We start from the raw sequence: 21,915 nt of genomic DNA, 5'->3' as shown, positions 1-21,915 counted from the left end.
GGTAAGCGCTACCTGGAGCCTTCCCCCTTCCTGAGCCCCAACCCCCTGTCCCAGCCCTGATCACTTTCCCACCCTCCGAACCCCTCGGTCCCAGCCCAGAGCATCCTCCTGCACCCCCAACCCCTCATCCCCAGCCCCACCCTAGAGCCCACCCCCCCACATACCCTAAGCCCCTGCCTCAGCCCAGAGCCCCCTTCTGCACCCTGAACTCCTCATTTCTGGGCCCACCCCAGAGCCCACACCCCCTCCCACACCCCTCCCACACTCCCACACCCCAACCTCCAATTTTGTGAGCATTCATGGCCTGCTATACAATTTCCATAACCAGATGTGGCCCTCTGGCCAAAAAGTTTGCCCACCCCAATCTAAACAAAGAACGCACCAGACAAGAAAGGCTGGTTTTGGGGGTGGGGGGGTTCCTACAAGTTTTTTGGAAGAGCCACCGTCTGATGGCTTTCTGCTACGCGCAAAAGTTACACAGTTGGCTTGCCCAGTAGAAATAGGTGTTTGCAAGTTGATACAACTTCACTCCTCCTAACCCCAAATGCAAAATTAATGATGGGGGAGACTGGTAAATGTTTAGGGTCTAGCTGCAATGTTTGGTGACCCCAGTTCTGAACCCTTCCCTGTGCTCCCAAGCCAAGAGAGGCTAAGGCCTCCCAAAATTTGGATCCAGGTTTCAAACAACCTCCAGATCAGGTGATTATAAAAATATAGGCCACTTGTAAAATTAGGAGCCAGGTCTGGTTCACATCTCAGCCCTGCTCTCTAAATGTGGGAATGTTTAGCTCAGGTTTTGATTCAAGCCCCTGTTTAGATTCAAGGAAGGGCTTCCGCAGGATCTGCAGTTCTTCAGGGGTGCTGCCGTGAAGGAAGGAAGTCTGTGTGGTGGCATTGTGGGGCTGAACCTGCAGGGCACTCAGTGCTGAGCACCCTTCGCTTTTGCTGTTTTTAGTGGGAAGGATGCCCATACCTACAGGAAGGGGGACTGAATCCTGTGAAGAAGATTTGGGGGGTTGTGGGGGGATAATAAGGGGAACATGATCTCCTAATGCAATACTGTAGCCAAAAAGGGCTAATGAGATCCTGGGATGCAGGGGAATCCCGAGTAAGAGTAAAGATGTTATTTTACCCTCTGTATTTGGCATTGACGAATATTACCCAGCCAAAACACAACATCTGAGAAGGGTTATTTCCTGTATCATCAGACACTCTCTCCTCACCTGCCCCGCCTCCTTCTGGATTTGCTACACAGTGATTCCTTGGGAGATGGATACAGAGCCTTCAGGAGAATGTTATTGCAGGTTTGTCTTTGTTCTTAATTAGATCCCTTCAAGGGAAAACCTCCTGGCCCGGTTTATTATCCGGCTTTGTCAGAGCTTATCTGCTTTATCTAAACAATTTTGAGAAGTCTCTTTACCTGTTTGCTTTACGGGAGACATTATCATAATCCTTTGCAATTGGAAATAGGGACAAAGGGCCACTCCACAGATGAGGGGATGCCTGCGGCTTAGGAGCTAATGGATATTGGCCTTGGAACATGTCAAAGAATTATGCAGGGCGCTACTGGAATTTTGGTGCCTATGGCCATTTGTAGTTAGACTCCGATTTCCAGTGTGGGCAGGTTCTGTAAGTGGACCCTTTGAAAATACAAAACTCGGCATACAAGTAGCCAGCCCATGTGCAAAGTGACAGAGTTTCTTGGTCTCAGTTATGTTGGAGCATCTCCAGGGCTGATGAGTCAAGAAGAATTTGTTATTTCTGGTGACGTACTGGTTCATATTAACCATAGTCAATAGGTGTGCTGCTTTCTCCCATCAGACACCAGCCTGAGCCCAAGTTTTGGCACCTTGTGAGGGTCATCTCTTTGTAAAGTCACGTCCCATGGGAGTTTTTGCCTGAGAAAGCACTTCAGAGAGCAAATGTGCGCAAAACATACCCAACACACCCAGACCTGTGCAGTTCTCCCGCTTTCATTGCAAACTTAAAACTCAGCCCAGGTTCAGTGAGTCACAGACATTGGCAGGTGTATAGTTTTGATGCAGTGCAGCAATTTCATCTGCTTTTTGCTTTGAGTTCTTTGGATGCATTCCAAACTCATCAGGCGGCTGAAGGAGGGCTGGCTGAGATTCATGCATCCCTAGCTAGAGACTCAGCGGGCCTGGTTCTGATCTTGTTGACTCTGTCTTTTAACTGAGTAACTCCACTGGCATCAACAGAGCCAATCCTGACTTCCACCGGTGCAAATGAGATCAGGAGCCAGACCAGAAACTCACAAATACTAGACAAGTGGATGCAGTTATATGGAGGCATGTTGTGCTCCACACTACACAGGTTCACCTGCAGTCAGGGACTGCAACCAGTAAGCGAGAGAAGCATTTGAGCAATGGAGTTTTAACTTGCACAAAACTGGAGTAAACGACTCTTCACTGTCACTTCAAACCCTAGTCCTTGTACTTCTTCCCTAATGAGGGGACCAGATAGTACCTTGAGGGGCTTTATACTAGATATTTATATGAGTACAGACATGCAAGTTGTCTGTTTTACATATTACTGCCCTGATTTTTTCAGTTCACGCAATGAATAATTTACAGAAAACGTGTGTAACTATCTCTTTATTATTCATTATAATGAACTGAGACAGGAGTAATAGTCCACTAGACTGGAATTCCCTAGGGCTCAACTTAACTAGGCTGCTCTTAGCTCTCCCATGGTTCATTTGAATAAAGGGAGGACTCTGAATCCTGACATTAGAATAGCAGGGTATGTTGCAGGTCAGAACTGGGGTGTGCTGGCAGAGCTCTGGGGGTGTGGGAGAAGGACTGGGATAGCAGTGGGAGGGATGCTGCCCATCAGGGGTAGGGGGGTTGCTTTCGATTCAAGCCCACCTTTCATTTCATGGATGGCCTTCCCCAGAACTTGCAGTTCTTCATGGCTGGCTGCTGTGAAGTGAGGAGTGTTTTGTGGTGGCACTCTGGGGCTGATCCTGCAAGCTGCAGGGCACCTCCTGGGAAGCACTGAGCGCCCTCCACCTATGCCGACTTCCAGGAGACTTGCATCAGCTCACCACCTTGCAAAACCTCACCTTGCAATGTTGGGACAGGAATAGCACAACGTGGGTACAGCAGGTGAGGATTGAGATTCACTGGTCGAATTCTACGGGGACTGAAGATTAGCCCTGCAGGTGATGCCACGTGTCAGGATTAAGGTGCATTGGCAGAGTGGTATAAGGGGAACACGACATATGATTCCAGTGGCTCAATCTGTCTGTTGTTTAATACCCTGAAAAGACTTTTATTCTGAACTTCGATAGGGGAAATGCAGGGTGGAATGACCTCTCTTCCCCATGGTCTGTGGGTCCACCATGTCCTTGGGCTCCGATTCAATGATGCAATGTCTCCTTCTGGAGTGGTGGAATCTGTCCCTTTGCCACTCCTCCGGCTCTTGAGAGGCAAAGGTTGTGTAGCTGCAGTAACGGCATCTTGTTTGAAATATGGCAGCCTCCTGGGGTAAAGGTAATAACATGCCAAGCTCAACGGACCATCTGTCTTCCTAGGAGTCCACACTTGAAGTGGCTAGTGGGAGCACACAGCCTCTACAAGGAGAGAATTATTTGTTTAAGGGGGAATATATCTCTAATTCCTCTGCACTGTGTGCCCAGGGGGGCACTGAAATATGCTTAATGCAGTCCCACCTGCACACCCCAAATCATAACTGTGAGAGAGTTGACACTTGGTGAACATGGCGTGGGAGGCATATAACTTTTCTGCAGCTTTGATGCAAGAGGCCCAACACTCTCCTCCTGCCACATCTGGCGGCAGAGGTGAGTGAGATGAAACATCTTGGAAGGTGCTACTGCCAATTTATAAGCTTGAAGAGGGGGCTGAGCAGGAGCAGCAGCAGCGTTTGTGCATGGCGTGACCCAGCATGGCCTGATGATCCTGCCTTAGAACAGAGGGAAAGACCCGATAACCTCTTGGGGGCCCTTGTGGCCCCAGATTGCTGTGATTTCAATGGCGTTAATAATCTGAGAATTCCCCTTCCATACCAATGTCAAATCACACACCTCAAACACAAAAATAGGTACCTGGACACCCCGCTCCCATCCCTCCCATTTGAAAACAGTAGTAGCCTTGGACCTCTTCGTTTGCTAGGGATTAAGGGCCCGCTTGGGTCAATATGGGCTACAGACACAGCTTTTCGGCAAGGAACAGTGGAGGATCAGGTTAGTATCTGAGAGAGCCTCTGATGGGGGTCTGTGTCCCATCTGCAGCTGGCTGAGCTTGATAAGCTTAGGTGGGTCTATAGCTGTAAGGGTGGCAGTGTGGTAAAGGCACTAGGCTGGGACTCAGGAGATCTGGCTTCGATTCCCTCCATTGCCGCAAACTCCCAGTGTGGCCTTGGGCAAGTCACTTCTCTCTACTTGCCTCAGTCCCCCATCTGGAAAATGGAGATGAGAATACTCCCATTTTCTGCCCTTTGTCCCTCTTTTCTATTTAGATCATAAGGCTCAGGTTTTAAAAAGGTGTTGAGGTGTTATTGCACTCAGCCTTCAAGTCCTACATGACTGAGGTGGCTACGTTCCATTTTCCAAAAGAGGTATTGGATCCTAAGTCTCTTGAAAGTCAAAGAGACTCAGGAGCCTAAAGCCCAGATCCATAAAGGTATTTAGGTGCCTAACTTGCATTGATTTCAGTGATTTGAGAATCTGGGCCTAAGTCATTTGGAGAGTTAAATCACTCAAGACTTGCAATGCTGAGCAGAGCAATTCCTAAATCTCTCAAAAATCTGGGCCTATATGCTTCGGGGCAGGGACTATTTCCTAAAGTGTCTTTACAACACCTAACACGATAGGGCCCTGATCTCAGCTGGGTCCTATAGGCACTGCCACAATGCATAGAACAATAATCACCAAGCCACTTTGCAGCTCTGTGCCTCAATTTCCCCATCTGTAAAATGGGGATATCACTGGCCTGCCTGTCAGGGGAATTATGAGAGTTAATTCATTCATGTATGAAACGACCTTGGAGATCTTTGAAAGGACAGTGCTGTAGGAGGACCAAATATTACTATTACAACCCACCAGTTAGTCCATTTTATCACAACCAGGTGTTCGTGCCTTCCGTGCTTGCTGAAGCTTTGGAAAGAAAGAGAATGCTCTGGAGAAATGCTTAGCTCCTGATATAGCCAAACATGTGATGCTTTTTCCATGGGTGCTCCCAAGCTAGACAGACCCAGGAGTAAAATACATCAAGATCATCTATCAAATAGAATTAAAAAGACATGTTCCAGCCTTCCAGGAACATTTTAATTCCTTCTTTGCGCCATTCCTCACCGATGGTAACTAACCGCTCAGAAACGTAGCTCTAAAACTTTCCAGTGTCGAGTGGCAGGAGAGGGGAGAGCTGGATCCAGGCAGCAAATAAATAATTGCTCTGTGTGTGTGTGTGTGTTTGTGTGTGAGAGAGAGAGAGAGAGAGAGAGAGAGATTTACAGCTGCTTCTCCAAAGGCCCCCCTCATTCTTCCTCTTTCTCCTCTGCCTCTTTTCCTGTCCAGTTCCTGCCTTTATGCTGAGTCTGTTCAAGCCCTCTGGGGCTCAGCACAATATATCCCACAGGGGCCGCCTGGAGGGCCTTACTGACAAGCCAAACTGTCAGCAAATTTCACAGCTTCATCTAAAATCCTGTGTGTCCAGCCAGGGGAAAGGGGAGGGGTGGGGCTGTGATGGTTGTGAGAGAGGGGACCTATGGAGAGCCTCTCTGGGCGTCCAGAGGACAAACAGAATGGCTTCCACCCAGAAAGGTGACACTGTTCCTTTCTGGGGGGGACAGTTTCTCCAATGCTTCAGAGCACCATGTGGTACTGCAGTGAACAGTCAAAATTTATCCGCATAAGGCTAGGATGTGACCGAACAGGTGGGATGTGTCAAATACCCTGGGATACATCCCCTCCAGATTCCTGTGCTGGAATTTGGAACTGAAGGGCACTCTGTGAATGTCTCTGGTATTGTCCCTTCGGAAAAGTCCCATGGAATAGTTTCTGTGCTTGTTTGTCCAATTAATATGGGTTGTAACCTCTTGGGGGTCAGGAACCTGCTTTTTATGTGGAGGCTATGGAATAAGAATAATAATGAATACGTTTGCTAGAGTGGTTTAAATAAAACCCTATTTCATTGTTTTGCTGCCCTATTGTTTGCATCTCTGTTATCCTGTACAGAACTTTTTCATATTAAGTTGCCCAAACCCACTAGTGAACAAAATGACCTCTTTTCAGTGTCACTATTGGGCACCTGTATGGGCACATTCCCAGCTGGCCATTGGCCTGTTTTCTGACACTGTCTCCCTCCATTTGCAGGTGTACTGTGGACGAGAGGGTCACGCGAGTAGCCTGGTTGAACCGTAGCACCATCCTGTACGCTGGAAATGACAAGTGGTCTATAGACAACCGCGTGGTCATCCTATCGAACACGAACACCCAGTATAGCATCAAGATCCATAATGTGGACGTGTACGACGAGGGGCCCTACACCTGCTCCGTGCAGACAGACAATCACCCGAAGACCTCACGAGTGCATCTGATCGTGCAAGGTAAGGCTCAGCGCTGCACGCTGAGAAAGAAACTTGTTAAGCTGAAGGGCGCCAGGGCTTCCCATCAGTACAGCTTCTATTAGGTGCTGCTGACGATGTGCAGGGGATAATGAGACTGATAATTCCTGCTCTCTGTCTTGGATGCTTAGTAGCTGCGCATTAAAATCTTGTCCTTTGGCTGCTGTTCCACACTCTGCTAGGTGTCCCAATGTCCTCTGATGATTATCCCATTGCAAGTGCTCTGCTGTTTTGGGATTGAATATAGAACAACTAGTTACTCTGTGAATTGAAAGTTTAGCTCTGGCCCCTTAGTGCTTGCCTCTTCCAGTTGGGAATTGCACCCAGGACAATTCGGTTGTTAGCCAGGTATGCTACCAGCAAAGACATGGACTCATCAGCTTAAAGGGTCTGGATTGTTGTGATCAATGAGCTCAGCTGGGGACTGCTTTTGAAGATCCCCATGGTAACAGCTCAAGTATTTCCCATAGAAGAAGGTGAGAATGGCAAGCTGAAGTTTGTTTTGATAGTATCCTAGGCATTGGAAGAGCCAGCCAGGCATTGTCAATTCTTGCTTTTCTGCCTGCTTAGTGGGGCTCAGTTCCAGAGGAATAAGGGATTCTTAGCATTGGAAGTGATGTCTGAGTGGCACCTTACTGGCCTTGACAGCAGAGTTATCTTCTTCTCTGGGAAATGCAGTGCTGAAATAAAAGAATTGTCAGGTACCGTAGAGGAACAGATTCAAAGAGAACAAGGCTATCACTTTTCAGGAAAGAAGACAGATTGTGTAAGTATGTCAAAGTCAGTACAGGCCATAAAGGGCTTTTGGCACACAGCTTCAATGGATAATGCTATTAGAGAAATGCCTTGGCATAACATAAGCTGTTGGGTTGAAAAGTGGGAGTCTCGGAGTCTCTTCAATCAGAAGGCTCTCAGAGCTTCTAGATCTGAGACAGGCTGGGTAGAAGGAGGTGGGCTGCAGCATGTATCTCTTTTTGAAGGAGTTCCATTGAGTTGGAATATTTGATCCAAATCAGACAAGTCTGAAAGCTTCCAGTATCTGTTGGATAACATGAACTATAAACTCAGAAGGCATGTGCCTTGCATCCCCTGGAAGGAGAAGGAATCCTACTTGCATGACTAGGTCAGGAAAACGTCCCTGTGCTTTAAGAAGAGGGGGTGACACTTACACCCTATTGGTTAGAGAGCTTTGGTCACTAGTGGAAAGAGCTGTCAAAGAAGGGGGTGTAGGGTAGTTTTCACAGCAAGTTGAATCATAGAAATAAATGCTGAAATGCATTGGTTCAATTATCTTCAAAGAATAATGAGACCAGCTCTGCCCATGAGGGGCTCTTGTTTTTCTCAGCACTAAACAGATTTCACCCCTTCACCAGCCACCCACCCGCCCACTTCAATTAGAAAGTAACTCCAGATCCCTACTTCTTTGCAACAGCTATCGGGTCTTGTCCAGTCTATAGATTAATTTTTCAGAGTTAGTGTTAGTTCAGGTTAGATAAAGATAATGAAAGTTTCCTAATCCTCTTAAAGAAGATTTATCTGGCTGAGTAGAAAGCTCTCAGAATACAATAAGGCATGTATAAAACCAGGACCTAATCTTTCCTTTAATTTCAAACAGCTGATGGGTATTGATTTTGCAATGAGCAAATCTGAAAAATATCTGTGCCCCAACCTGATTCTTAAAACTATTATTTATCCTCTCTCCATTTAGAAATGCTAAAGTCTGATTATTCCCACCAATCAGCGATCATTAAGGAAGAGAAAAACCCACCCAAATCTGTCATCTACCCCGTTAATTATGTATAGATCTAGGAATCAGTTACCTCACCGCTTGCCCAGATTATTGTATGCTGTTGTTCTTGCCAAGCCTCTGATGGAATTTACTGTCATAGTCCATTTGGGGTGCATTGTATGCTGTACCAGGCATTCTAAAATAATCTAGGCATTGTCACCAGGGAAGGGCAAAACTGATTTGGGAAAAACAAAATAACTTACTGGGCCTTTCCCTCCCCTTTGGGGGCATTTCTAGACCTGAACTCAGACAAAGCAGCTGCTGAAATGTTTGCATGTCTGCATATACCATTTTTACACCCATCTACACATCTGACATTCAGCAGGGTCTGAAAAGCAAAGCACTAATATACCCCCCCAAAAGCCTCATCTTGTGAGATATGCACCTAAATTTGCAGAGCCAATAGACTCTGAGAAATCTCTCTCTATAACCCTAATCTATTTATCTACCCTATCCTGTCTTTATCTTTCTAATTCATCCATTGCCCATTTCTGATGCATCTGAGCACTTGACACTATTATATAAACCCTCGTGAGTGATTTACATGTGGACTTCTCTTTTTCTTTCTCCTCCAAGATCCAAATTCCAAACCTTTTGAGGTTCACTCATACCTATCTGTAACTAGATACAGGTTCAGAAGGCAAGTTTCAGAACTGCTTATGGATTGCATTTAGGAGAGGGTTCAAGAAGCAGGTCTGATGCCAAGGCAAGTGTTCAGTGTCAGATTTGATGATGCTGAAATTCCTTGTGCTGGTTTATCTCCAGATACATGATTTTGAGATATGGTCCCTCTTAGCCTGAAGTCTCAGGAGAACAGCAGTTGCCATCCAAACCATTTACTAGTAAATTAACTATAAATATCCTGGTGTGATTGTCTTATCTCTGTACTGGCACTTCACTGTAACTACTTATGTGGTTAAACCTAGACACATGCTTACGGTACCTCACTGAATTGGGGCTTATGTGATCCAGCTTAGTGGTTATATGCCCAGTTTCAAACTGGAACCAGTCAAAATGTGTCTATTTCTGCAAAGTTTCACTTCAAGCTTTGAAGTTAAAATTCCCACCAGTGCCATTGATCTACTGCAGGCATCGTCCCTGGTGTAATTAAGTCCATGGAATAATCAGAGGGATGCATTTGGCCTGAAGATTGTAAATGGTAGGTCTAAACTGGAATTTACAAGGGGGCAGGGCGTGAGGTCAGGCTTAGCTACAACACCCTTTGCTGGCTCCACGGGGTTCATATTGAGGACTGGAAAAGACTGGCTGGGGACTAATATTAGGAGAGGAGAATGGATACAGTATTGTTAGAGAGCAGGAAACAGATGGAAAGCGAGGGGCTCTCTTTTTTGCCGCAAGGGTGTGTGTCTGAAATGAGTGTGTGTGAGACAGAGAGAGAGAGAGATTATATCTTTGCCTCCTATTTCCCCCTCCACACGCTCCAACTCCCTTCTGCACATAACAACCAATGACTTGCCTACTAAAATCCATGTGTCATTATCTTATCTCTTTATAACAAGACAAAAAAGCCTCTTACTTCACAGAGACACTTGTGCCAAACTCTGCTTGCAGCAGAGGAGAGCGCAGGGAGATAGAGATCCAGGGGACCTGCAGCCGTGCCTTTCACAGCAGTGCAGTCTGCAATGCAGACTTTTTCCCTAAAGGGCTCAAGAATCAAGAAGCTTAGGGATTGTGATGTTCATGGCCAACCTTCCTCTGGAAATGCTTTATTTCCATGCACTGGGCCAATTTTGCCTCGAGCGTAACCAGGCATTGTTCAGTTGACTTTAATGGAGTTCTCCCCACTTTACATCAGCTGTGAATTTGATCAGTAATTCTTAGCTTTACCTTTATTCATCCAGATGACTGGATCTTCCTTTCACTCTCCATGTCTGTCCAGTGTCATTATCAGGACTCAGTGCTAAGGATGCTTGTGGCCAAGTGGTGCTTGAAGCAATTTCACTGCTCGTATGGACAGGGCAAAACCAGGAAGTGCTCGTGGCGCTGAAAATGGCATTGTCCCATCCGTACTGTCAATTAAGCCATTTTCAGGACATGCTCAGAGAGGGCAAAGGTCATAGCAATGGGTCAATTTCCCCATTTAGCCGTGCCTTTTAAATTGAATCTGAGTTTGAGGGGCACAGGTGACCGTGCGAATGACTGATTTTTTTGGTCGGCTGGCAATTCTGAAAAATTAGGAGGAGGGGAGATTGTTTCAGGCTGACCTAAAAACAAAAGTTTATTGAAATTTGCAGCTACACAAAATAGTTTCAGGTTGAACAAAGCATTTTGTTTGACCTGCAGTGAAACTTTGCATTGAGATTTGGAGCTTTTTAAAACAAAAAGTCATTTGGAATAAAAAAAATCAAAAACGTTTGTTGACTTCTTTCAGATTTTTGTTTCGACATGAACTATTTGGCAAAACCAACACAACTTTGTGAAGCAGTCCAGAGTCACTGACTCTGCATTTTTCACTGCAAAAAAAGTTTCAGCTGAAAAATGTCACCCATTTGTACAGGTGACTGCACTATAATGAAAACCAGTTAACCTGGATGCAGTACAACTTGCACATGTAAAAAAGCTTTTATTTACTGGCCTCCTATCAGTTGAAATGAATTAATTATTTTCTTTTTTGTGATTTGGGACTGCTAGCATAACCCATCCCTGCTTGATGTGGCGTTCTGTCCCCCTCTAGTGGCACCTAGACCATCTAGAGATTGATGAGTCTGCTACAGCCATGGCTAAAAGCTATGTATCTTTCAGCTCATGCAGTAGAGGCACATACACTAAGCTTCAGAGGTCCCAGGTTCGATTGGTGATCGGAGATACAGAAACTTCCACCACTTGTTTCGTGCTTCAGATGCAGCCTGGGTTGATAACGAGTGGGAGCTGTTTTGCTCTGACAACTCTTTGATGGCCTGAGTCCAGTTTTGAGCGGGCAGTATCACAGAGCAAACCACCAGCATTGACAGTAATTGCCCGTCTCAGCAGAGAGGCCAAGGACTAAATGGGCCATGAAGACTGAATGCCCATCTTAACTCTGCAGTTGGTTCTTCCTGGTTAAGGTTGAGACTTGCAGAGTAAGAGCAGCATATGGAGAATTTGCACAGTTGCAGCACACATTGTCCCTGTTCAGTGGATAAGTAGAGGACTCCAGTCTCTGGGGCTGTCAGTCAGCATTAAATTCATGTACATTTTAAATAAAAAGCCCAAACACTGCACTATCGCTAGTGTAAACTGTAACATTTTGGACCAGTAATTACAGTGTGTACATGATGTCAACCTCATTTTTCATACAGTGCCTGAAGGGAGGCAGTGTTGTCTAGTGGTCAGAGCAAAGGAGTGGGAGCCAATATTCCTGGATTCTGTTCCCAGTTCTCGCCACCTGACTTGCTGTGAGACATTAGGCAAAGTTCACTAATTGCCTGGTGTTTCCCCATCTCTTAAATGGGGATAATAATCCTTAATTCACTGTTATTAATGCTCATGAAGTGCTCAAAGAGACTCAGATAGAGGTGTTCTCAGGTAGGAGAGCAGAGGATTATCATTTTTACCTAGTTACACCCAATGGAAGTGCCAGTGCTCTGATAGAAAGTTGGCACTTAAAAGACCCTCGCCATGTTCTGCTGAATCAGGGAGATTACAGCCAGAATGCAGCAATAAAAATGAAAGAAGGGAAGGGCGGGGGGAATCCTGAGTTCAAAACTTTGAGTGCAGTTTCAGCACAGAGCGAAAATCTACTTATGAAGCTGAAAATTCCTGAAAAGTGGCGAGAGGCCTGAACCCAAATGCTGACTCTAAAGAGACCCAAGCTTTGGGGGAAATTGCATTTGGATCTGAACTTTGTGATTGGCCCTATTCTGTATAACCAGAGGATACAGTGGTTATGTGGTGAAGGCACTGGACTGCAATTTAGGAGATCTGGGAGGCTCCTTCCAACTCTGCCACCAGCTCTTGGGCAATCTTGGGCAAGTCATTTAAGGTACAGTTTTCAAAAGCAGCTAAATGACGTTAGAGCTTATGGCCCAGCTTGACAACGGTATTTAGATGTTGCTCTGCTCAGTATTACAATGCCTAACCAGCTCAGGAGCGTAAGTCTCATTTTCAAAAGTGATTTTGGGACTTAGGAGCCCAAGCCCTATGACTTTTAATGAGTCTTAGGCTAAAGGCCTAAGTCCCATTTGAAAATGGGTCTTAGGTGCCTACATCATTTAGAGCGCGGTTGAAAATGTTATCTTTATGCTGTGTCTGCATGGATGGGCGGCGTGTAGGGTACTGGCATCCCATGTGTAGCTATACGCTGCTATGAAAGGTCACTGCAGTGTGTAGCTACTTGCTGCAGTGAAAAGACTCCAGCAGTAGTGGGGCAGTGGGGAAAGGCTCCAACCACAGTCGTGCCAACTTTCTGATTTCCCTGGGGGTGCTCGCGCCCCACTCTGCCCCCAGTCCACCCCTTCCCCCAAGGCCCCACCCCTGCCTCTTCCTGCCCCGCTCTGCCCCTCCCCGGAGCACACCCCGCCTTGCTCTGCATCTTCCTGCCCCCACTCTTTCCCCACCTGCCAGAGCCTTCTGCCCGCCGCTGAACAGTTGATCAGCAGCAGGCGGGAAGCGCTGGTCGGGGAGGGGAGGAGCTGATCGGCGAGGCCCCGGAGCACCCACAGAGTCAGCAGCTATGGCTCCAGCAGCTACTTTTTCCCGCTTGCTTCCCCATTGCCAAATCCTTTCGCCACTGCTGGAGACTTTCCCTGTGGCAGGGAAAGGCTCTGGCAGTGGGGAAGCAGTAGGGCACTACACTACTAAAAATAGCCATGTAGAAATGGGAGGCACTGCTTGGGCGTGTCGAGAGCCATGTAGGGTACATATCCCAGGGGGGTCAGGCATGTAAGGCTTTCCCCCGCCTAAGCTGTATCTCACCATCTAAACTACTGTCTATACCCATGCTAGCTGAGTGGGCAGTGTCTGTACTCTACAGGCTGCTGTAAGTGTAGATGTACCTTTAATCTCTTTGTACCGCAAATCTACATCTGTAAAATGGAGTTAACTTTTTTCTCCAACCCTCTGTCTGCTTGGTTTGTTTAGACAGTAAATTATTTGGACCAGGGTTTGTCTCTTACTACATGTTTGTACAATACTCATTCCCGCTGCTCTCAATGGAAGCCTCTAGGCACTCTCATTTTAGCACTAATGATAGCAACAGGTGGGAGCAAAGCCCTACCTCTGTCCCAGCCCTCCTGGCATTTTGGGGACATTCGGACGTGGGCCCGAATGTGGAGGCTCAGGTCCATCGCCCTGGAAAACCCAGGAGATGCCAGTGGAACCACAGACAGACAATCTGGGGCAACACAAGTGGGAGGTTCATGCTCCTTGACTTAATGAGCTGCATTATGTGCTCAGCTTGGCTAGCAAACAGGCATTAATGACCAGTTAGCAACTGTGTTCAGGTCAATTAATTTATATGTGTATTTTGCAAAACTAAAAGTTGCCCGGTTAAATTATTGATTCTTTGTCCCTGTATTCAATTTGTTTTTAATTGCACGACTGCAGGGCCAGACCTCCCCTCGTAGTAACCCCATGGTAAATCTGCCAGTGACTCAACAATAAATGTGTCTCTTCATGTCATTATTAATATGTTTCCTGGATTGGTTCATTACAGCAGTTACCAACGGTTTATAAGAGCGGGGATGGCGCAGGGCCAGAGGGCTTTTTTTTTCTTTTCTTTTCTCTTTTTCAGAGGCTATCTTGTCATTATAAGATGGATGGTTTCGTGCACACACAAGTGCATGTGTGTGTGTAAGAGAGAAAGAGACAGAGAGAGTTAAAAACAGAAAGATACCTGGGATATAATTTAATGTAACTAGGATATGAGCCACCTAATCCTCGTTTTATCATAAACAGCTGCTGGGCTTAGGACTTCTCTCTGTCTATCTCCCTCTGCTCTCGCCATCCCTGTGTAAATGAAACTAGAGCAGTTTTGGCAGACCAAGTAAAGGTGAATGGGGAGGAGGGGGAAATAATTGTCAGAGTGACTTCATTGGCACTAATGACATGAGAGGAGCTGTAATTTCGCTATCAGACCAGTTAGAGCCTTTTGCCTTCGAAAGGGTGTTGATTAAGAAAGACAGAAATGCAGCTCTTGGAAGGGAAGTGAGATTCTGGCTAGAGGGAAGCCAAAAAATCCTCACAGACATGCCAGCCAACAAGGCCACTTCCTTTTCATTTGATTTTTTGTGCGGGTGAGTGATTTGCAATCCTGTCGGAGAGGGAAGCGTCCTTTTTGTCTGTGTGCCATGGAAATGCATGCAGAGAAATCATTGGAAGCATCAGTGATATAAACCAGAGCACTCTGGAATCTACTAACAGCACAGAAGTCCCTCAGCCTCCCATGCATGGATTGTCTCAGGATATGAAATATATTTCCCTCTTGAATTCAGAGCTTTTAGTCAATGTTTTGGTTGATGCTGTGCATTTTACACTTAATGTACTACTTAAAAATATCACTCCTTCTCCTCAGTAGCACAGACTCCTCGGAGAGGGAAATGAATGACAGAAAAATCATGCATCAGTGACAATTGGGGTGGCATGGAAAAGGCTGCAGCAATGGGGGAAGGAGATGAAGGGTGAGTGGGAAAGATGGGAGGTAGTGAAGAGGGCGTAGGGACAGGGATAGGGGAAATGGCAGGTATGGAGTAATACTTACCATCTCTAGGGCACTTTACCAACATCAACCAATTGATCAAGTTAAGGAAGCATAGTCAGAGAAGGGCCGGCTGTTTGGAGCGGCTAATAGAAAAATAGAGGAAATTGGAAGAGCTTGATAATGGGAGGCAAAGAAGGAGAGACAGTGTGAGGGTATGAGAAAAGGATGGAGGGAAAATGGAAACAGGATGATAGAAAGTGGGACACAGAAGAAAAAATGGAGATGATCCTGGGGAAACAGGGAAAACACATGGCAAGAGGGAAACATAGAAGGAAGTGAGAAAGAAGAGGTTTGGGGAAGAGGAGAGAATAGAAGATAAAAGGGCTCAATCCTGCAAGGTGCTAAGCATTTTGGCCCTGCTGCAGGAAAGCGCTAGGGCATGTGCTGAACTGTAAGCACGTGGTAGTCTCATTGAAGTCAATGGGAGTGCTCGCATGCTGAAAGTTCATAGACTCATGTGGGGTCACAGATTTTAAAGCTAGAAGAGACCAGTATGATCATCTAGGCTGACCTGAATAATACAGGCCAGACCATTTTACCGAGTGATTCCTTCTGCAGCAAGCCCATAACTTCTGGTTGAGTTGAAATGTATCTTTTAGACAGATGTCCGGTCTTGATGTGTAAAGGCTTCAAGTGAGAGGGAATCCACCATGTACTTAGATAGGCGGTTCCAACTGTCAGTTACCCCATGGTTACAAATTCATGACTTGTTTTTAGTGTGAATTCATAGAATATCAGGGTTGGAAGGGACCTCAGGAAGTCATCTAGTCCAACCCCCCCCCCCCCCGCTCAAAGCAGGACCAATACCCAATTTTTTTTGCCCTAGATCCCTAAATGGCCCCCTCAAGGATTGAACTCACAACCTGGGTTTAGCAGGCCTGTGCTCAAGCCACTGAGCTATTGCTGCCCCCAGTTTGGCTGGGTTCAGCACTTCTGTTTCATCCAAGCACAAGTCGACCATCACACGGCTGCCGCCTGCATGCAGGTTTGTGACAAAAGACTCCCAGAGATCACTGCTCCTGTCTTCACCGCCACCCATCTGTCACCAGAATTTGACTGGGTTCAGCTCCCAGCCACTGGATCTGGTTGTCCTCTGGATTAAAGAGCCCTCTAGCAGGAATCTTCTCCCTATGGAGGTACTTATAGACCATGATCAAATCACCTCTTAAACTTTTCTTGGGGAAAAAAAAAACAATAGATTGCGCTCCTGAAGTTTCAATGTCAGGCAGGTTTTCAAGAGCTAAAATCATTCTGGTAGCTCTTTTCTGAACCCTCTGCAGATTTTCAACAACCTTTTAATGGTGTGGGAACCAGAACTGGATACCTCATCCAGTAATGGTTTCACCAGTGTTGTGTACACAGTGATAATACCACCCTTCCTCTCTGATGGACCGCAACCTTGTTGTGGTGGAGAGGCTTTCATGGGCTAAAGACCTTCAGAGCTAGATAGTCCAGAGCTGTCATACTCCTGGTAGGGTCCCCCATGGCTAGCAGGTCTGAGGCCAGGCTCCTGACTAACCGTGGTCCAAACTTCACAAGACCCCAGCGGTGGATCAGGTGCATATAAAGGACCTTTTAGTACTCTGCAGCTGTGAAGGCAGGTGAGGGCTGCAGCAGGCAGGAGGCCTCTGGTTGTCTTGGATCTCCTTGCCACTGGGTCAAGACTTTCCTCCTGTCAAGTTTGGTGTGGTCACTGCCTGCGCACCGGTTTCCCCACGTTAAAAGATTTCACGCGCAGGTCTCTGCCTAAGGGCTCACGCCTGCACAAAGCTCTGTGGCGACGGATGAGTGGCGGTGAAGACAGGAGCAGTGATTTCTGGGAGTCTTTCGTCACAAACCTGCATAAAAGCGGCAGCCGTGTGATGGTTGTCTTGTGCTTGGATGAAACAGAAGTGCATTTCAGCAGCAGTGGCTGTGACTAAGCAGGCCTTTTTAGGATCCCCTCTGCTCACCTCAAATGGGAGAGGGGGCTAGAAAAGATGTCCCAAAAATAGGCTGTCTCACATTCTTCCGACTGGATGACTGTGTCCAGTGGGATCTCTGAACTGTGCAGCCGAAACAAGAGGTATAAGTAGGGCCCTATGAAACTCACAGTCCATTTTGGTAAATTCCATAGTCATAGGATTTTTAAAATCATAAATTTCATGATTTCAGCTATTTAAATCTGAAATTTCACAGTGTTGTAATTGTAGGGGTCCTGACTCAAAAAGGAGTTGGGGGGAGGGGTCGCAAGGTTGTTGTGGTGGGGGGTTGCGATACTGCTACCTTTATTTCTGCACAGCTGCTTGCGGCGACGCTGCCTTCAGAGCAAAGTATCTGGAGAGCGGCGGCTGCTGGCCAAGAGCCCAGCTGTGAAGGCAGAGCCGCCGCCAGGAGCAGCGCAGAAATAAGGATGGCCTGGTGTGATATTGCCACCCTTACTTCTGCCCTGCTGCCTGCAGAGCTGGGCCCTGAGTCAGCAGCCGCCACTCTCCAAACGCCCAGCTCTGAAGGCAGCAGGGCAGAAGTGAGGGTGGCATGGTGTGGTATTGCCACCCTTACTTTTGCGCAGCTGCTGGCTGGCACTGCCTTCAGAGCTGGGCACCTGGCCAACAGTCGCTGATCTCTGGCCACCCAGCTCTGAAGACAGCACAGAAGTGCGGGTGGCAATACTATGACCCTGCTAAAATGACCTTGTGACTCCCCCAGTCCTTTTTGGGACCCCCAATTTGAGAAATGCTGGTCTCCCCCATGAAATCTTTATAGTATAGGGTAAACGTATACCAAAGACCAGATTTCACAATGGGACACCAGATTTCATGGTCCATGACACATTTTTCATGGCCGTGAATTTGGTAGGGCCCTAGATATAAGACAATTAATTTTGCCACCTGGAATGTCCACACCCTTGTGACAGGTTTCAGAGTAGCAGCCGGGTTAGTCTGTATTTGCAAAAAGAAAAGGAGTACTTGTGGCACCTTAGAGACTAACAAATTTATTTGAGCATAAGCTTTCGTGAGCTCCAGCATCCGATGAAGTGAGCTGTAGCTCACAAAAGCTTATGCTCAAATAAATTTGTTAATCTCTAACGTGCCACAAGTACTCCTTTTCTTATCACACCCTTATGGACTCTCAGCACAGCGAATGCCCAGAAAGAATAACTGCCATCACTGCTAGAGAACTGTCAAGACTCAACATTGACATTGCAGCTCTTAGTGAGACCCATCGGGCTGATGAGGGCCAATTAACAGAGGATGGAAGTGGCTACACCTTCTTTTGGAAAGGAAAGCCATCTGTAGAGAGATGCATTCACGGGACTGACTTTGCCGTCAAAAATAAGATGACCAGTCAGCTTTGGGAGCTTCCCATGCGGATCAAGGAGTTTCTCATGATTCTTCGGCTCAAGCTCAGTAATAACTAATATGCCACATTCATCAGCGCATACTCCCCAACACTTGATGATGAGGAAGACAACAAGGAGCAATTTTATAGCGCTCTCTATGCAGTCCTCACAGCCACATCTAAGGCAGAAAATCTCCTGAGAGATTTCGATGCCAGAGTCGGCAAAGAAGGGGTGGGAAATATAAAGCCCAATGGTATTCTGCTCCTCAGCAAATGTGTGGAGCATGACCTGCTCATCACAAATACCATCTTTAGGCTGCGTAACAGATTTAAGACCACCTGGAAACATCATCGGTCCAAACACTGGCACCTCCTTGACTATGTTATGTCAGAGCCCGAGATTACAAAAGATGATGGAACAATGCTGCGGCACTATCTTTGCCAACTCCTCGACAAAATCTGGACCTGCGAAGAAATTCCACCTGACTTTAAAAACACCAACATTATTACAATATTCAAGAAAGGGGACAATTCTTTGTGCAGGAACTACAGAGGTATTGCCCTCCTCTCCATCACAGGGAAGATTCTTGCCCAGATCTTACTAAATCGCCTTCTCCTCCTTGCTGAGGAACTCCTCCCCAAATCACAGTGTGGCTTCAGGCTATCCTGAGGCACAACTGACATGATCTTCATGGCACAACAGATTCAGGAGAAGTGCAGAGAACAACACCAGGAACTGTTTATGGCATTCATTGATCTAACCCAAGACCTTTGACTCTAACAATTGTGATGCCCTACAAAAGGTGCTGTGTAGGTTTGGCTGTCCACAGAAATTCATTTCCATCATCAGATTACTCTATGATGGAATGACTGCCATCATTCTGTGCAACAGCTCAGAGACCAAACCATTCATCGTTCGTACTGGTGTCAAGCAGGGCTGTGTCATTGCTCCAACACTCTTCTCTATTTACCTTGCTGTGATCCTGATTCTCATCCGTGACCACTTTCCTGATGGAATTGGGATTGAGTATCGTACAGATGGCCAACTCCTCAATTTTCGACATCGCCAAACAAAATCTAAGATCACGAGAATTGGCATCACTGACCTTCAGTATGCAAATGACTGTGTCGACCTGCAAAGTATCCTAAATCTTTTTACAGCCTGGGTCTCTCTCTCAACATTGGGAAAACCAGGGTACTCTGCCAGTCCTCACCTGCACAAACTACTCTTCATACTCTACAAATCATCATCAGTGGAGAACCCCTGGAAAATGTGGACCATTTTCCATATCTTGGCAGCCACCTCTCCTAAACAGCCAGCATTGAAACAGAAATTGAATACAGGATCCGCTGTGCCAGAACAGCCTTTGGAAGACTACTCAAATGAGTCTTCAATTATAGGGATCTGCAAACAGGCACCAAGATCTTGGTTTACAAAGCAGTTGTCATCCCCACCCTTCTCTGTGGGTGTGAGACCTGAGTAACCTACAGATGTCATCTCAAGCGGCTGGAGTGGTTCCAGTAGCGTTGCCTCAGGAGGATTGTCAGGATTAGCTGGGAAGACTGACACACTAACATCAGCGTTCTCTCTGCAGCCACTATCAGCAGTGTAGAAGCACAGGTCATGAAACACCAACTCCACTGGGCTGGCCACTGTGTATGTATGCCTGACACTCTCACCTGCTGAAGCAAATACTCTTCTCTCGGTTAAGTAAGGGAAGAAGGCCTTGTGGAGGTCACGTTTCAAAGACATACTGAAAGTACACCATGAAAAGGGAGGCATCAGCCCAACAAGGTGGGAGGACTTGGTGTGGAACAAAACAGCGACACTACACCATACTCCAAGCCACAGCTCACTTGGAGGAGAACAGACGTGCTCATGAGACAGAGAAGCGACAAAGGAAGAAAGAAAGGGCACAACACTCCAGCCAACAACTGTCTTCTCCAAGATTACACCTGTCACATCTGTGGAAAAATCTGCAGGGCGCGAATTGGGCTCCTCAGCCACTTAAAAACCCACCAGTGAACCCCCTTGGCAGACATCATCCTCACATCGAGGGATAGCCAAAGAAGAAGACCACCTCCTTACTGTGAACTGTATTCCCCTGTTTTTACATCCAAGAATCCTGTTAGCCATCTTAGCCACTGTATCTCTCTGGGAGCTCATGTTCAGCTACTAACCCACTGTGCCTCTGTGATGTTATCTGATTAAAATATGACCATGTACATCATTGTTGCTACCACTGTTATATAATTGCAACACATCTTGTACAAAGTATGTCAAGTAAGGTATCTATGGAAAGGTTATGATTTGCTGAATACGATTTTGCTATCTGTATGCATGTATCTTTTTTTTATTTGAAGTTGTGAGTATTGACTCTGTACCTGGATTTCAAATATGTTTGCTCCTGGGTAGCACCCACAAGGTAATTAGCCTGCACATCTTGAAGGGACTATTCAAGTTAAATGGCTCATCAAGGAACACTTAACTCACAATGGACTATGGGAGACACCTACCTACACTTAATGGACTTTCCTGTGAATGTTCCATCTGGCATATAGGTGATGGCTTCTGCTGTGACTAAGCAAAATCATGCATGGACATGTGACTTGCCCATGTGACCCCAAATACCATCTTGCTACCTATAATTTTCCACAGTGAAAACAATGGGATTCTCTTCAACTGGCAGAAGCTATAAAAGGCCCTGGAAACACCTCCATTTTGCCTCTTTCCTTCTTTAACCTCTGAACTATAAACTTATACTAATGGGAGCATTCTAACCAAGGGACTGAGGACCTTCCAACGATTTGGAAGCAATCAGAGACTTGACTTAAGCCAGCAATTTATTCCATCACTGCTACAAGCCTGATCCGAGAACTTTGCAATTGTTGTATGTATTTGATTCCTTTAATCAATTTTAACTCTCACCTTTCTTTCTATAAATAAACTTTTAGATTTTGGATACTAAAGGATTGACAATAGCATGATTATTGGGTAAGATCTGAGTTATATATTGACCTGAATATGTGGCTGGTCCTTTGGGATCAGAAGAACCCTTTTGTTTGATGAAATTGGTTTTAAGTAACCACTCATCTTTAAGTCTAGTGTCTGGGTGTTGAATCCAGGATTGAAATGCCCATGGAGACTGCTTTTCTGACTTCTTGTTAGCCAGTATCGTGAATCAGAAGTTTACTTTTGTTGCTGGTTTGGTATATCTTATGGGAGAATAACCACCAGTTTTGGGGTGTGCCTGCTGTATTTCTCATTAGTTTGTCCTGAATTTGATATTCTCAGTTGTGATCCATGAAGGCACAGTGACAACCTCTAAATCCTTTTCAGAGTAATTGCTTTCCAGGGCATGGTCCCCCGAAACCTGTAAATTTGACGTACTGTTTTCCATCCCAGACCTTGTGTTTGGCCCTATTAAAATATGTATTGTTCAGATGAGCTAGACAAGTGATCCCAGTAACTCTGTAGAACTGACATGTCCTTCTCATTATT

General features: G+C 46.2%; 1 protein-coding gene across 4 annotated transcripts in view; it reads left to right on the top strand.

Annotated features, from left to right (window-relative positions):
* Positions 1 to 21,915, top strand: part of LOC119846720 (opioid-binding protein/cell adhesion molecule homolog) — a 703,383-nt gene that overhangs the window by 530,727 nt on the left and 150,741 nt on the right. For all 4 annotated transcript variants that reach the window (XM_038380749.2, XM_043500833.1, XM_038380746.2 and 1 more), the window contains one exon: positions 6,356 to 6,588. In XM_038380749.2, coding sequence (XP_038236677.1) covers positions 6,356 to 6,588 — 233 coding nt within the window. The remainder of the gene's footprint in view (positions 1 to 6,355; positions 6,589 to 21,915) is intronic.

This window comes from Dermochelys coriacea, chromosome 22 (genome assembly GCF_009764565.3).
Source record: "Dermochelys coriacea isolate rDerCor1 chromosome 22, rDerCor1.pri.v4, whole genome shotgun sequence".
NCBI classification, from domain to species: domain Eukaryota; kingdom Metazoa; phylum Chordata; order Testudines; family Dermochelyidae; genus Dermochelys; species Dermochelys coriacea.
This window is presented reverse-complemented; position numbering and strand designations above follow the sequence as displayed.